Source organism: Oxyura jamaicensis, chromosome 15 (assembly GCF_011077185.1).
Source record: "Oxyura jamaicensis isolate SHBP4307 breed ruddy duck chromosome 15, BPBGC_Ojam_1.0, whole genome shotgun sequence".
Lineage (NCBI taxonomy): Eukaryota > Metazoa > Chordata > Aves > Anseriformes > Anatidae > Oxyura > Oxyura jamaicensis.
The window spans coordinates 7,023,426-7,037,990 of record NC_048907.1 but is presented as its reverse complement, the minus strand read 5'-3'; the positions used below and the strand labels follow the sequence as shown (position 1 = coordinate 7,037,990).

General features: G+C 55.6%; 2 protein-coding genes across 5 annotated transcripts in view; one reads left to right on the top strand and one right to left on the bottom strand.

The window, feature by feature from the left end:
* The window catches only part of TPCN1 (two pore segment channel 1), a 40,173-nt gene extending 33,738 nt beyond the window's left edge, over positions 1–6,435 (top strand). For 2 of the 4 annotated variants that reach the window (XM_035341004.1, XM_035341006.1), the window contains exons 21-27: positions 278–393; positions 1,110–1,156; positions 1,701–1,769; positions 2,214–2,298; positions 3,652–3,788; positions 4,633–4,713; positions 5,866–6,435. In XM_035341004.1, coding sequence (XP_035196895.1) covers positions 278–393; positions 1,110–1,156; positions 1,701–1,769; positions 2,214–2,298; positions 3,652–3,788; positions 4,633–4,713; positions 5,866–5,988 — 658 coding nt within the window. In that variant the 3' untranslated portion in view covers positions 5,989–6,435. The remainder of the gene's footprint in view (positions 1–277; positions 394–1,109; positions 1,157–1,700; positions 1,770–2,213; positions 2,299–3,651; positions 3,789–4,632; positions 4,714–5,865) is intronic. The other 2 variants (XM_035341005.1, XM_035341003.1) reach the window with 1 other exon arrangement.
* Positions 6,436–9,274: 2,839 nt separating this feature from the next.
* On the bottom strand, positions 9,275–14,394 carry SLC8B1 (solute carrier family 8 member B1). The gene is made up of 15 exons (XM_035340998.1): positions 13,546–14,394; positions 13,160–13,312; positions 13,024–13,076; positions 12,857–12,914; positions 12,643–12,748; positions 12,394–12,561; positions 12,211–12,318; positions 12,074–12,130; positions 11,821–11,951; positions 11,564–11,705; positions 11,106–11,227; positions 10,804–10,957; positions 10,609–10,689; positions 10,180–10,244; positions 9,275–10,105 (listed from the first exon to the last, which is right to left on the bottom strand). The coding sequence occupies exons 1-15, from the start codon at positions 13,741–13,743 to the stop codon at positions 9,908–9,910; spliced, it is 1,794 nt and encodes a 597-aa protein (XP_035196889.1). The 5' UTR covers positions 13,744–14,394; the 3' UTR covers positions 9,275–9,907.
* Between the last annotated feature and the right edge of the window lie 171 nt (positions 14,395–14,565).

The window sequence follows — 14,565 nt, the reverse complement described above, 5'->3', positions numbered from 1 at the left end:
GATGGCAGACCACTTGGAAATACCAGGCTTTAAGGCTGTGAGCCAAGGGGTCTGACTAAGACATTCAGTTTCTCTGGTCTAATGTTTCCTGAATGATTACCAAGACACCCTGGGCTTGTGCTGAGCTGTGAAGGAGAGAGGCTATCTCTCAAAGAAAGAGGCAAGTGTTGGCAAAGAGGTGGAAACTACTGCCCAGTTCAACACCTAAGTGTTTTGGTATTTATTATCCTGAGATTTTTGCTGTCTTCTCATTCTTTGTCCTGGTTTCTCCAACAAGCACAAGCACTGTGGCAGATTCCTACCGCTGGGTGAACCACACGGTCGGCAACAAGACGGTTGTGGAAGAAGGCTATTACTATCTCAACAACTTCGACAACATTCTGAACAGCTTTGGTAAGGGCAGCTTTGTCCATACCAAAGACTCTTCCTTAGTGCATCTGTGTCCCTGCAGAGCTGGGTGGCAGGACTGCAATGCCTGGGGCTCTTACAGAGAGATGTCCTAGTGCATCTCAGGCACTCAGTATCCTTCTCTTCCTTTTTGGACGATGCCAGCTGAGTCATTGTGTCTTGACTTTATTGCAAAGCAAGCAGACATCTCTTAAAAGACAGTGTGAAGCAAGCAAATCTGTTTTGACTGGTAATCAGACCAGGTTTCCAGAGATGTTTAAGGAGGTCTTTAGGTTACTCCTCTTCCAAAGAGCCGGCAGTAACGCTAATACAGTTCTTTAAATCCACTAGTGGAGATTGATTTGAATATGGTTACTCTTCATGACTTTTTGTAACGCATGAGCAGAGGTGCTTATCTCCTGGGGATTTCAGAGGTCTCCGTGCTCCGTTGTGGAAAGGGTTAGGTCTGTTTCTGATCCTTAAGAAATAAAGATTAAGCCATGCTCCTGGTTCTGTGGGTCTAATGCCCTTTGTCATAAGTGGGAAGATGCTGAAGTGATTGCAGTGATGAGGGCCTGCATTCTGCATCTGGGTTTGCTGCCTGTATTGGAACTTGGCATCTGGCCTCTGTTTTGTATGTCAAATACCTTGCCGAAGATTTGTTCTAAAGCAAGTGAGGTTGGCTAAAGCAATTGTCTATTTTTTCTCCCTCTTGTCTGCAGTCACCCTGTTTGAGCTGACGGTTGTCAATGACTGGTACATCATCATGGTAAGCAAACCTCAGCTACCTTGCGTGCACAAGCAGCACAGGCTCTTGCCAGATGAGCTAGATCTTTTCATATTATCACTGCTTTCTTCCCCTGGCGTCTGGAGAGGGCAGGATTAGTCACTTGCTGTTGTTAGGTGTTTGTTGCTCTTGATCATGGGGTGATATTTGACCTCTGTGACATGCTACCAGGCGTGTTTTCTTGTTGAACTTGACCAGCCTTCAGGCTGGGTTTCACAATCTGGACAAATGAAGTCACGCTGTACTCCAGCTTATCACCCGGCTGTCCAGGCTGTGTTCTCATAGCAGCAATGGTTCGTGCAGCCAGAAGCCTTAAATGCTCTCTGTGTTTGCATGTAGGAACATAGCTTTTTACCTTCAGAGGCAGGTTAGCTGCAAGAACCAGCTGGAGCACTGAGCATTGTGCAGGCAGTCCCTGGGGCTAGCTGTGGAGCTATGAATATGAGATGGATGGTATTGATGCTCCTTTGTCTGTAAGCAAGCATTATTCTCGTGTGCACTAAACACTTTTTCCCATCTCCTCTAGGAAGGGGTGACATCTCAAACCACTCACTGGAGCCGCCTTTACTTCATGATCTTCTATATCGTGACCATGGTAGGTGCCTGGAGATGTGAAACTGGGGGGATGGGGAAGGGAGACAGCTTTTACTCTGTTCCAGAGGGAGCTTCTGTCCCTAAATGAGGACAGCTTCGCTCCTCTACGTAACGTCTTCCAAAAACATGAGTCTACCTCACCTGCAGAAAGTTGAATTTTTGTGGGCATTGATTGACACAGCTGGTGCTGCACAAATCTGGGCCTCAGGGTAAGGACTGGTGTAGCACACAGTCTTGTTCTGTCCCCTTTGTGGTTCACTGCCACCAGCTGACGTGCAGGTGGATGTGTGAACTGGGACACGTGCATCCTCTCTTCCACGGAGGAGCTTGGAGCACCAGGAGTTGAAGCACAGCCCAAACGCTCAGCTTCCTGTTGAACTGGGGCGCCCAGAACGCCCCAGCAGCAGCCTCCTGATCTCTTTCTTCTGTTCCTGTCCTCTCCCAGGTGGTGATGACCATCATTGTGGCATTTATTCTGGAGGCTTTTGTCTTCCGCATGAACTACACACGGAAGAACCAAGACTCAGAAGGTCAGAACCAAGGACTGGCTGACCCACAACATCGTGTTTCCTCTCTGACTTCTTAGAATGGGATTGGATTGCATTTTTTTTCCTTTTTTAGCCTGACATCCTAAAATCATTCTTATGCTTTTGTGTGATATCTGTCTGGCCTTTCAGCTCTGCTCCCATTTCCCCCACCCTGCCCTGCCATGTATTTTTACATACGTATATATTTATTATACACAATTTATACGTATGCTGTGTGCATGCTTGTGTAAACTTCAGCCACTTTGAGCTATTTCAAACAGATAGGAAATCCATGCACATCTTGTGGAAGAAATGTATGAAACCTTACAGCAATAATGTAGCAAAGCTCAATCTTCAGACCTTACAGGAAAGAAAGGTGATTGTTTTCTTCCTTCTTGTAAAATCAGTTTCACTCCCTTGCACTCATACTCACTGCACCAGGTGTGTCTCCAAGTGGTTCATCCAGCTTTCATGCACGAAGAAAAAGGTGATTTAACAGCATCCCTTGCCATGACACGGAGAAAAAGGATGCTGCCTATCCAGTCCTTTCCACATCTCCCAGTGATGGCCATGTGCTGATTTTGGACGTGCCTTTTTGTGCCCTTTAAGAGCTCGCTGTGACTGGGTTCTCCATCCCATCACACCTCTCTGAGTCATCGTATTTCCTCACTGTCCTTTGTCTCCTGAGCTGGGCGGCTGAAGCTGCCTGTAACTTTGTGACCTGCTAATCTAGGAGTCATAAACACATTCATCTCGTACAGTCCTCCTGTTGTTGCTTTAGGTGATCTACGCCCAGACTTTTCTATTCAGTTTTCTATGCAGACTAGTCTTAGTAATTCTTCAGTTTTCTGCAGGGAGAAGCTACAGCTACTGCACTTTCATACATTTAATGCCAGGGCATCCTCCCTGATGAAAGATGGCCCTGGCCACAGGAGTGGCTTTGATTCACTCCCTCGTCTTTCTTAGGTGCCAGAAGATCCAACTGTGTGGCACAGGCCAGTGTGAGCCAGGCATTGTTAGCTGCAGAACACCTTTTTCATTGCGATCCCTCCTGCTCCCGTGTTGCACAGTGCAGTGAAAGGCGTTTGTTAGCACTTATCTCAAGCTGCGTTGGGCAGCTGAAGGCCAAAAGGCAGCAATTAGTGTGGGATTGTTTGTTCTGCTAGTTAACTTGCAGGTGAGCAAAGAGTGACAAGACCTTAAGGTACCGAGGAACCCGATGTTTTAAAAGCTGAGAGATGCCTGCTGGCCCTACACACCATTTTTTTTTTCTTCCCTGCCCTACTGGGGGGACAAGGACATACATGTTCCAGTAAAGGTAACTCTTCTTCGTGTTTCTTTTTCTTGCCTGTGCAGAAGACAACGGCATTGTGCTGGAGAAGGAGGTCTCCAAGGAGGAAGTGGTCGGGATAATTGAGCTGTACAAGCGGAGTTCAGCTGCCCCTGAAACTGCTCAGCTGCAGAAAATCGTTTTGCAGATGGACAAGTATGGGGTAAGAGGAAACTCACTGCAGGTTCCCTGCTTCAGGGGAGGGAGGTGCACCAGGGCCACAAATACTTTGTTGCTGTCTTCTAGAGGGAAACTGACTGCAAAAAGCCCATTTACTTTTCTCCAGGGAAGCCAGTGCCTTGTAATTCTCCTGCCCCTCTCCCTGTGCCATAACACGCTTCGGCCCAGGCAGTCCCGAGGCATTATGCAGCAATATGTCTGTATTGATTCCAGAGAGCAGCTGTCCTTTTCTCTGCGGCACTGCTTACGTTTTCATCTCAGAAAAGGAAAAATGAGCTGACCTGGCTCTTGTCTCTGAGATCTGTTGGCTTGTGCATCTGGGAGGAGCTTAAATGATTGTTTTAATAATAGCCATTGTGTTCCTGCATCTGCGCTGCCAAGTGCAAGTGCTCCAGTCCCTTAGCAGACCTTGATTTGCTTTGCTTGGCTTGGTGGTTAAAAGTTGAGCTCTTGTTTACGTGGACAAAGTTCAGAATAGGGGTGGTGATGATGATGGCAATACTGATCAGAAACCGTTTTGAAGACAATCAACCACAGGGGGATGTTGCCCTCAGCCTTGCAGTAGAGTACAGAATGGTGCCAGACCTGGGGTTATTTTGTTTCTCACAGCTGTCCAGGTGACTCCTGTGGGCAGAGAGGAAGTCAGAATTCAGCTCTCTGGTCTTCTGCAGCTCTTTTTTCTCTGCTGACAGTGGGAAGAGCCCAGAATATCCCAGGTGTACCAGTAGAAGATAGGTGTCTGCACGAGGGGTGCCTGAAGCTTAGGGGCTGCTCCACTGAGCTGTCCAGTGACTGATGAACGTTCTTTGCTTTCATTTCTTCCTCAGCAAATGTCAACCACGTTTCTGGGACGCAGATCAAGGACCAAGAGTGATTTGAGTATGAAGATGTATGAGGAGGAGATACAGGTATGTGGGTCTGACTCGGATACAGCAGCAAGGCTCGTGGTTAGCAGAACACTTCACACTGCCCGGAAGAAAAAATCCTTTGAAACACAGGAGGCCTTCTCCCTCTGAGACCCAGGCACCTCTGTGAAAATCAGGCAGTAGATGAACTGTGCTTTAGATTCATCAGATCTGGTGTTTGGAGGCTTTCTTAAAACTAGGGAGTGTGTCAGAGCCTCCCTGGTGGGTTCAGGAGCCTGGATGTGCTGGTGTGCATCAGCAGAGTGGCAGCAACTGAGCGAGTGTGTGTGTGTGTAGGTGCTCCAGCTTGGCCAGGATAACTCACAGTCGGTGATTGCTGGGCCAGGAACACATGCGTGGTGTTCCTGGGACTTGGCTGCGTTACACTCAGTTGTTAAGCCCCTGGAATGTGATTGTGTTTGAGCTCGGGTGTGTCCGTCTGACCGAGTGCTTGGCAAGTGCCTGTTTTCAATAGCAGGCAAACAAAGATGGGAAACGCTTAAATCAACCGATTCGCTGCGTTGTTCGAGGCATTCCTGCCGGTGTTCTTTGAGACTGGGAGCGTTATGCCTTGATTTTTGGCCGCTGTAGTGTGTGCAAGGCCTTGTGGTTTGGGGTCATGGACTAACACAGTGATTAGTACTGAAAGAATTAATCTCATGACCACTCAAATCTGCCCTTTTATCCCTTGGGCAGCTAGGTTGTGGGTGAGTCTTCAGTGCCACTAACAAAAATAAACACATTACATGCCACAGAGCTGGGTGGAAATCTGCGTTTAAGCTCCCTGCCTGTCCTGCTTGGCCTCTAATATGGGGATGTGACGTCCTGTAGCGCTCTGGGCACAACTCCAAGCCCCAGACATCCCTGTGGTGTCAACATGAGAGTCCGGGACGTTAAGGAGGGATGTCCTGAGCACGATGCTTCCTTGCTTGGGTTTGTCAGGCCTGGCAGCTCAGCTTGGCTGCTGCTGAGCCTTGCCTGGTGCTTCTTGCTTGGGCTGTCGGTGTATCTGTCACAGCTGGGCCCCTCTGCTGGAGAAAATGCTGGAAGAAAAAGCTGGAAGGAGCCCTTCTGCCTGAGCAAATGCTGCGTCCTTGCAGATCAGGGGTGCTGTGGGGCAGAGACTGATCTCTGCGTCTTGATCTTCTCTCGCAGGAGTGGTATGAGGAGCACTCCAGGAAAGAAGAATCCCAGGCACCATCGCAAGAGTCTGCGTCTGCTTCCAACAGCTCTCTGAAGCCCCTGAGCCTCCGGCAACGCTCCCAGACTGTCATTTAGGCCTAGCTAACGCGAGCTGCCTTCTATGCAATAACCTAGAGTATTACTTCACAGCGTATATATTGGGGTGGTGTATATAGACCTGTTCCACGTGCTGGTTGGCTTTAGGGTTAAAAGCTCTTCCTCTAAGCAGTGAATCCCTGAAAAAGCAGGGGGACTCCGTGTGAGACTGCTGCAACCAGGGTGAGCGTGATGCCCACGCTCGGCACAGAGCATCTCGGACAGAACAGCGACTTCTCCCTCCGAGCTGCTTCCCAGGCTCGAGCCTGCTGTTTGTCTCCCCACTAACAGACCTGGGGGAAAGGGACGTGTAATCCATTAACAGGAAGAAATGTGCTTAAGCCACCTGCTTACTATTTAAAAGAGGGGAAAAAAATCACCCTTTTTGAAGGTCTGCTTCGCTTAAAGGGTACCGTTAACCTAGGAATAAAAGAAGGGGAGTGGATTTTTTTCTTCTCCCCCCACTCGTTATGTAAAGCAAGGGAGGGTGGTATGAAATTTCAGCACTTTTGGAGATCAGGCTGCTTCTCCTCTACCTTTTAGCATTGCTAGATACACTCCTAGTAGCAGATCCAGCTCTGCACATCGAATTTAGCTGTCCTTGAGCGGTCCTGTGGCAGTTGGAGCCAGAACCGAGGGTCTGTAGCTCACTGCATTGTGACCTGAGGTGGGACAGGAGCTTGGGGAGACAACGCCATAGCTGTCCAACACCTGCACCTCTCCTGGTCGGTTCTGCCCATGGTGCTGCCTGGGATCAGGATCACCTCCGTAAAGCCCAAAGCTCTCCTCTTTGGCAGGAAGGGTGATCCTGCAGGGTGACGGTGGCTGCTGACCTCCCCCCGGCCATCTTCTTTGTCAGTGGAAAGTCTGCGCTCCTTAGCTCGGGCAGATGACTCAGGAGGAAAGGGAGGGTTTCGCAGCTCCGAGTCTGTGACTTATTTCTGCTTGGGTCCGGATTAAGGAGAGCCAGGTCAGGTTAAGGAGAGGAGGGTCAGGTCTTGGGAAGCTCTCTGAGCTTTACTGCTCCCTTGGATTCTGGATGCGGGAGAAACATGAAAGATGTTTCTTCTCACCTGTCTGCTTCTCAGCGTGAGCTGCCAGACCTGGTAGCTGAGGAAGGGGAAAGAAAAGGGCTTGCTTCCCAGCTCTGCCACGTTTATGCTGGGATTGTGGCAGGTAGCTTCATCCCTCATGTTTCATTACCTGTAAAGTGGTGAGAAGCTGTCTCTGAGCCCCCCCCCCTTTTTTTTTAATCCCCTAACCACAGAAAGTGCTGAGGGTTAGAAGCTAGGAGGCTCCCTTAACACTTGCTTTTTGACCTGTTCTCAGCTTTGGATGATGAGTAGACAGAGCTGGGGAGGCTTTCCGAAGGCTTTGATGAACCTGGTGGTATGAGAGATGTCCCCAGTCCCTGCGTGCCCCGTACCTGGTGTTTCCTTGCAGCCTCACGGGGTAGCACAGGACAGAGGGAGAGGACTGATCCCACCAGGGCAGCTAGGGAGCGTTTCCTGGGGAAGGACGAGCAGGTAAAGCGCTGTGTGCTCCTTGCTCCTGCCTGGATAAATGCCCTGGGTGCCTCAGGGCAGCTCCGTTTCCTTTCTGGGTACTGCAGGTGCTTTGCTACGAAACCACTTCTGAGCTGAACCGTGAAGGACCTTAAAGGGCTGTTTTCCAAACCGTAAATGTGACCACGAGTTAACGAGCAGCACAGCGTTGTGGTTGCTCTGCATGGAGTCGCAGCCCGGGAGATTTATCCAGATCAGTCCTGGGGCTGGAGGAGATGTTTCTGGTGTGGGGCAGGATGGACGAGCAGTGTGAAGGTCACAAAACGAAATAGGGCTGTGGTTAAGATCCACGTTACCCCTGCAGCACCGTCAGTGATGGGTTTGGGGCATTTTCTGGTTTTCTGGGCTTGGGACATTTTCTGGGGTTGAAAGGAGCTGCACCTTCAGGCTGTGCTGTGGCACTGACCTGCAGTAACGGGGTCTTGTGTCCCGGGGTTGGGGGCTCAGATGCTGCTTCTCTGGTCTCGTGCTGAGATGTTGATCCGCCCCCATGTACATTGTATTATTGTTTTTTCTTAAACTAAGGAGGGCCACAGAAGTTTACTTCTTCCGCAGGACTTTGTCTGGAAGGACAAGAAGTTTGAGTACGGGGCATCCCCTTCTATTTATCCTCCTCTTCCCCCCCTCCCCACAGACTAACGACGGAGACAATCATTCGGTAGGGAACGAGGGAGGAAGCGTGGCAGGATTTTTGTACGCTGGCGTTTTGTTTATAAAGATGATTTTATGGACACGTCTGTAAATGTTCTCTAGATTTTTCAAGCACACTAATAAAGAGCATCCTCAGCTTTGTAAAAGCAGCACCTTCCTTTCCTCCTTCCCCTTGTTTCAGGAGAGAGACCAGGCTGCAGCTGATGGATTTCCACACCCTGTGAAGAGGAGCTGTGCCCGCCCTCCCTCTCCAGTGGCAGCTGCTTGCGTGAGCATATTTTACATCCGTGCCCTGCAGGTCTGCCCTGAATTCCTGTTCCTGGACGTTGCTCTCAGAGCCCAGCTCTCAGCCCTCCCCCTGCCAGTTTTTCCCCTCTGTGTTACGATACTGCTTTCATGCTCTCGTTTTGCTTTGTTTTTAATGCAACACCTGAGGCCAGAAGGAGCTGCAGGCTCCTGAAGCCATCGCTCCTCTCCCTCCCTGTCTGCCGGCTCCTCGGGGTTGTTTGGGCCGGAAGCCGGGGGTGGCTGCTGCGAGCCTCAGGGCAGAGCCGAGAGCTGCAGGCGCAGGGAGCCGTAATGTTTGTGAAAGCACTTATCCAGCCAGAAAAAGGAGAAACGAGCTCAGCCCGGAAGGGAAGAGCAGCGGGCTCGGAGAGCCCGAAAGCTGCCCCAACCCCGAGCTGCTGCTCGTGCTGCTTGCACAACCCCCCCTGCAGAAGTCCCCCCGGAGCAGAAGTGGGGTTATCTCTAACGGCCAGTGACACGGAACCGCTGTCCCACGCGCTGCCTTTCGCTGCCTCCCCAGGCCACGGAGCTGCGTAAGAGCCAGCGGCCACAGCCCGTGCTGCCCCGTGCCTGCGGCTCTGTCACAAGCAGGCACTCGATAACACAAGCAGCTGCATGTGACCGCCGTTGGGAAATTCGCCGCGGGGGCACTGGAGGAAGCTGCACCCCGAGCTGTGCTCAGAGCCCCCTGCTCATCCCGAGCAGCCCAGCCCCGAAGCACACCCAGTGCCCTCGCAGCAAGCACCAGGAGTTGAGGTTGTGTGGTTTTTAATTGCAATTAATTTTTTTTTCCTCTTACATCATTTAAACCTAGTTTTGCCAGAGGCTAACAGCGTGTGCGGAAACCTCTGCACCACGTCCTTTGCTACAGCTCTGTCTGCGCTTTCAGGAGCAGAAGCATTCCTAAAGCCAGCTTGAAAAACATTGCTTAAAAAAGGAAAAAAATTAAAAAAAAAAAAAAAAAAGAGGAGAAACCAGCCTCCTGTGGGCTGCTTTCCAGCTTCGCTTGCACTCTGCCCTGCTGCCTTGCCTCACCTCAAACCCCTCTTTTGCTCTTCCCACCCCCCACGTTACGAATACCCGCCGCCCTCTGCAGCGACAGTCCCAAAGTTGCACTCAAGCCTTTACTTTGCAGTTTCCCCCTGCAGTGTGTCCTCCAGCCCCAAGAAGGGGACAGGGAAGGGAAGCGGGTGCCCAGGAGCAACCTCTCCTGCGGCTGCCTCGCTCCCTTGTGCCCGGGGGTGGCCGAGCCTTTCACCTCGTCCCTGTTCAGCGTTAACCGAGGTTAACCAGAGCGGGGCGAGGACGCGGCTAATGCCTAACGCCTCCTTTTTCCTTCTCAAAACGTACAAGCAAGCCGAGGCTGGAGCGGGCGCGTGACGCCGAGGGCAGGGACGGCGGCACTGCGCGGCCGGTCAGGCGGCGGCCAGGCGGATCACCCTGAACTCGGTGAGCAGGGCCACGCAGAGGAAGGCCAGGTAGTAGAGGATGAGGCAGATGCCGTACGCCTTCCCCAGCTGGAAGCACTGCGCAGGCACCACCACGAAGGAGAAGACCAGGCTCAGTCCCAGGGCTCCGGCCAGGATCCAGACCAGGAGGCTGTCGGACTCCAGCTGCCGGAGAGATGCCGGGTGGCAGCGGGGTCCTGGCGGGGCCGGTGTCCCCGAGCTGTGGTCATCAGCCTTACCTTCACCACCAGCTGGCTGCTTGTCATCTGCAGCAGGCAGCCCAGTCCCACGCCCACCAGGATGTCTGGGGACAGTTCAGGATGGAGGAGCAGCACAATGTCCCCTCCGGCCCTGGGGATAGGGACAGCACCGTCCCCCTTCCTCCCAGCCCCTCTGAGGCTACCAAAGCAACAAGCGCAAGAGGTTTCAGCATGGTCTGAGGCTGCCCAGAGCCTCCCGGGGGAGGCACAGCCTCTTCCTATCCTTCCCTCAGGCAGACCCCAAGGGACCAGCCCTGACCCTCATCCCAGGATGGATCCTGCCCAGCTCCAGGTGCCCCGGGAGCAGGAACTGGCCCCAGGCTGCGGGCAGGGAAACCAAGGCCCCAGAATGGCCCCAATCCGTCCCCCCAGCACCCACACCCCCAGCACCGCATGCCCGAAGGATACTGAAGATGATGCCCCCGAAGCAGGCGGAGAATGCCATGCGGGGGTAGCCCTGCCGTGCCATGGTGAGGTCAGAGAAGGTGTCTGGTGGGAGAAGGGGGAGACGCTGGAGGACACCTGCACCCCGCTGGGGTTCAGCGGTGATGTCTTGCTCCCAGCAGCTCCAGCCACACAACTGGGGCACCGCGGAGCCCTTACCCCCGATGCTGTTGCCCCAGGCCAGCAGCGTCAGGCCCAGCACCGTGTTGCTCAGCTGGAAGACGATGCCCATGGTCCGCAGGATGTTCACCAGCTCCGTGGCCGTGGCGTTGATCCACATGGCGCTGGCCAAGAAGCCGAGGAAGGCAAATACCTGGTAGGAGGAGGGTAAGCTGGCTGCTGGATGCGTCCCCTCCGGCCAGCTGTGTCCCTCCTGGGGACATCGGGGACCAGGAAGGTGCTCAAGTCCCTCAGCTCCCAGCGGGGCCCCCAGTGGGCGTTCAGGGCCGGGGACACCTTACGCAGTGGTACTTGGGCGGCTCCTCGTTGGTCGTGGTGAGGAAGATGATGATGGCCAGGACGGAGCCAACCAGCATGACCAGTCCCCACACTGGGAAGATGCCCTGGATCTGGTACAGCCCATCTGCACGCAGCGGGGAGAGAACACATCAGTGCGACCCCACAGGCCGGGGCAGGATCCCACTAGGCTGGTGGTGTGAGCCTTGTCCCTAAAGCCGCCTCTACCCTGCCCCATTAGAAACCTGGATGGTGGGGACCTCACCGAAGGGCTCGGTGCTGGATCCCGACAGCAGAAACACAACAGGAGCCCCCACCCTGCTGGGGGAGACCCCAAGGGGGACAGGGAGCATGGAGCTACCCAGCTGCAAACCAGACCCCGTGCCTGGGGCTTTGTGGCCAGCTCGGTCACGTCCCCTCCTCAGGGACATGGGGGGAGCCCGGGGCCGCCGTGGGCTCTTACAGGCACCCGACTTGAGGGTGAGGACGCAGAGCAGGGGGCTGGTGACGACGTGCAGGCAGTTGAGGGGTCTCTTCCAGTTCAGGTCGTCCTTGTCGGGGTCCACCACGGGAACGGTGAGCAGCAGCACCAGCTCCACGGGGACCTGGGGGGCATCCCATGGATGTGACCCATCCCCAAACACACTGTCCTCACCCCGTGATCCCCCCCCGGCCCGGCCCAGGGGTGACACACATCACGTCCCCCCCCTTCCTCCTCACCTTGAAGACCTTGAAGAGCCGCCAGTACCAGGGCTTCCTCCTCCACTTGCGGTGGTCCAAGGGGTTGAGGGCGGCGGCGAGGATGTGCAGGGAGGTCTCGCGGTATGGGAGCAGGGGCCGGTACTCCTCGCCTGGGTGGGGGGGGGCAGGGGGCTGAGGGGGCCCGGGGGGGCCCCCCCACCCCAGAAACCCCCCAAACTTAACCGAAAAGGCCCCCCCCCCCCCCCCCCCCCCCCCCCAAAGCCTGACCTACCGTAGTCCCCGCTGTTGGTGCCCGAGGACTCCCGCTCCTCAGCATCCGTCGGCATCTCTGGGGGTGGGAGAGGAAGAGCAGTGGGGTGGTGAGGGGGGGACGTGGGGGTCCCAATGGCACCACGAGGTGGCCCTTACCTGGCTCCCATGGTCTGGGGGGGGCCAGCCCGTTGCCGCGCTGCCTGCGGTGAATCCAGGTGCAGAGCACCACGGTGAAGACGTAGAAGATGTAGAGCCCCAGGTAGCCTGGTGGGGGGCGAGGGGAGGGGGTTACGGACCCCCCCAGGGGATGCTCGCGCCACCCCGGCAGCTGTCACTCACCCAGCACCTCTCCCAGCGTGATGCGGCCCAGGTAGAGGATGAGGAAGGTGAGGAAGACGGCCAACATGTAGAAAATGGTGTCCCTGAGGAAGGGCCTGGAGGCGGCCGTGAAGGGCTTGACCAGGGCGATGCCTCCGGCCACCACCGTGGTCACAAAGATGCCGGCACCTACCGACACAACGGGGTGAGGGGAGCTCGGGGGCGAGCCTGCAGGTCCCCCCTACCCCTCACTGTCACAGGGATTCTTACCGAAGACGGCCCCGATGGCCAGCCCCGCCGTCCGCGGGTCAGAGAAGGCCACCACGGTGCTGAAGACGTCGGGCGCCCCGTTGCCGAAGGCCAGGAAGGTGACGCCATGGAGGGGAGCCGTCAAGGAGCAGGCCCCGGATCACGGCCCGGACCCCCCCCCCCATGCGTGTGTCCCCCTGTCCCCCCGGTCCCCGTCCCCGCGCCCCAAGGATACTGCCACGTTGTGAGACAGCTTCAGGTTGGTGGAGATGGCCGACAGGTTGGGGCAGAAGCTGCGAGGGCACAAAGGAGGCGGCGGTGGTGGTCTCGGCGGGGGGTGACGGGGCCACCCGAGGCCACCACACCTCAGGGGGCGTCCCCTCATCTCCCCAGGGTACTCACAACTTCTCGGCCGTCACGCCGAGGATGACGAAGAGGTAGAGGAGCCACAGGGCCTGTGGGTGGACAGGGCTCAGCCTCAAGGCATGGGGGGCACATCCCACGGCCTGACGCCCTCCCCCCGGCTCCCCGTCCTTACGTAGAGGGTGACGGCCAGCGGCAGCAGCCCCGCGGGGAAGACGCAGAAGATGCCGCCGAGGTAGTCGAGGAAGCCGCCGTCCAGCTGGCAGTCAGGGTTGCTCCGCACGAAGCAGCACCACTCGGAGCTGTTGTGCTTCCTCACGTCCCTGCACTGCGGGGCACGGCCGGGGGGGCTCACACGGGGGTCCCCAGCCATGTGTGTCCCCACCCCCGAGGCAGCACCCACCCCGTGGGTGACACCGCGCTGCTGTACCACATCCCCTCCCTGCCTCAGTTTCCCCACCCATGCCATACACACAGCGGTCAGCCCAGGGACGAGGGGTGTAAGGATAGGACCCCCCCTCAGCACCCAAATCCTCGCCCCCCCCTCGTGCCCCGACTCACGTCCAGACCCCGGCCGTGTCCCGAGGGGTCCCCCCCGGTGCTGCTGGTGCTCCCTGCGTCCAGCGCCGCCGGTGTCACCGCTCGTGGCGCCCCGCTGTCACCCGCCAGCGCCCCGGCCAGGCTCAGCGCCCCGGCCAGGCTCAGCGCCCCGGCCAGGCTCAGCGCCCCGGCCAGGCTCAGCGCCCACACCGGCCCCATGGCGCCCTGTGGGGCTGGGGGAGGGCGACTGGGGGCACCTAGGGCTTGGGGAGGGGGGGCTGAGCGGGGTGGGGGGGGGGCATGGGGGTGTGTGGGGGTGGGAGAGGGGTGGGAGAAGTGGATATAGGGGTTAGATTAGGGGTATAGGGGTGAAAGTAGGGGTAAAAAGTAGGAATACAGGGGAAAAAAAGGTAGGGGTATAGCGATAAGAATTGGGGTATAGGGATAAAAGTAGGGGGTTAGGGATAAAAGGGATAAAAAATAGGAATATAGGGATAAAAATAGGGATAGGGGGATAAAAGTAGGGTAACGGGGATAAAAGTAGGGTTATAGGGGTAAAAGGGAAAAAAATAGGAATATAGGGATAAAAACAGGGGTGCAGGGATAAAAGTAAGGGTGCAGGGATAAGAGATAGGGATAAAAATAGGGGTATAGGTTTAAAAGTAGGGGTACAGGGATAAAAGGGGTACAGGGATAAAAGTAGGGGTACCGGGATAAAAGCTAGGGATAAAAGTAGGGGTATAGGGGTAAAAATAGGGAAATAGGGATAAAAATAGGAATATAGGGATAAAAAATAGGGATATGGGGGTAAAAATAGCGATAAAGCGATAAAACCAGGGATAAAAACAGGCACAGGGCTAGGACCGAGGAGAGGCCACCAGCGGCCGGGCTGGAGGCGCTGCCCGGCTCAGCACCGCTCCGCTCCGCGCCGGTCCCTGCGGGGGGAGCCGGGGGTAAGGGGGGGGCACGGGGGCGACCCCCCAACACCTCCCCCTCCCCCCCGCACCGCGCCCGGGGACCCCAACCCGGTGTGTGGGGGGG

Bases quoted from the DNA above. Each gene is read 5' to 3' on its own strand.
- SLC8B1 (XM_035340998.1), bottom strand. From the start codon at position 13,743: ATGGGGCCGGTGTGGGCGCTGAGCCTGGCCGGGGCGCTGAGCCTGGCC. The intron at 12,915-13,023 runs GTGAGTACCCTG...GTGCCCTCGCAG, and splicing joins GGCGTGACGGCCGAGAAGTT to CTTCTGCCCCAACCTGTCGG. The intron at 12,131-12,210 runs GTAAGGGCCACC...TCCCACCCCCAG, and splicing joins CCCCAGACCATGGGAGCCAG to AGATGCCGACGGATGCTGAG.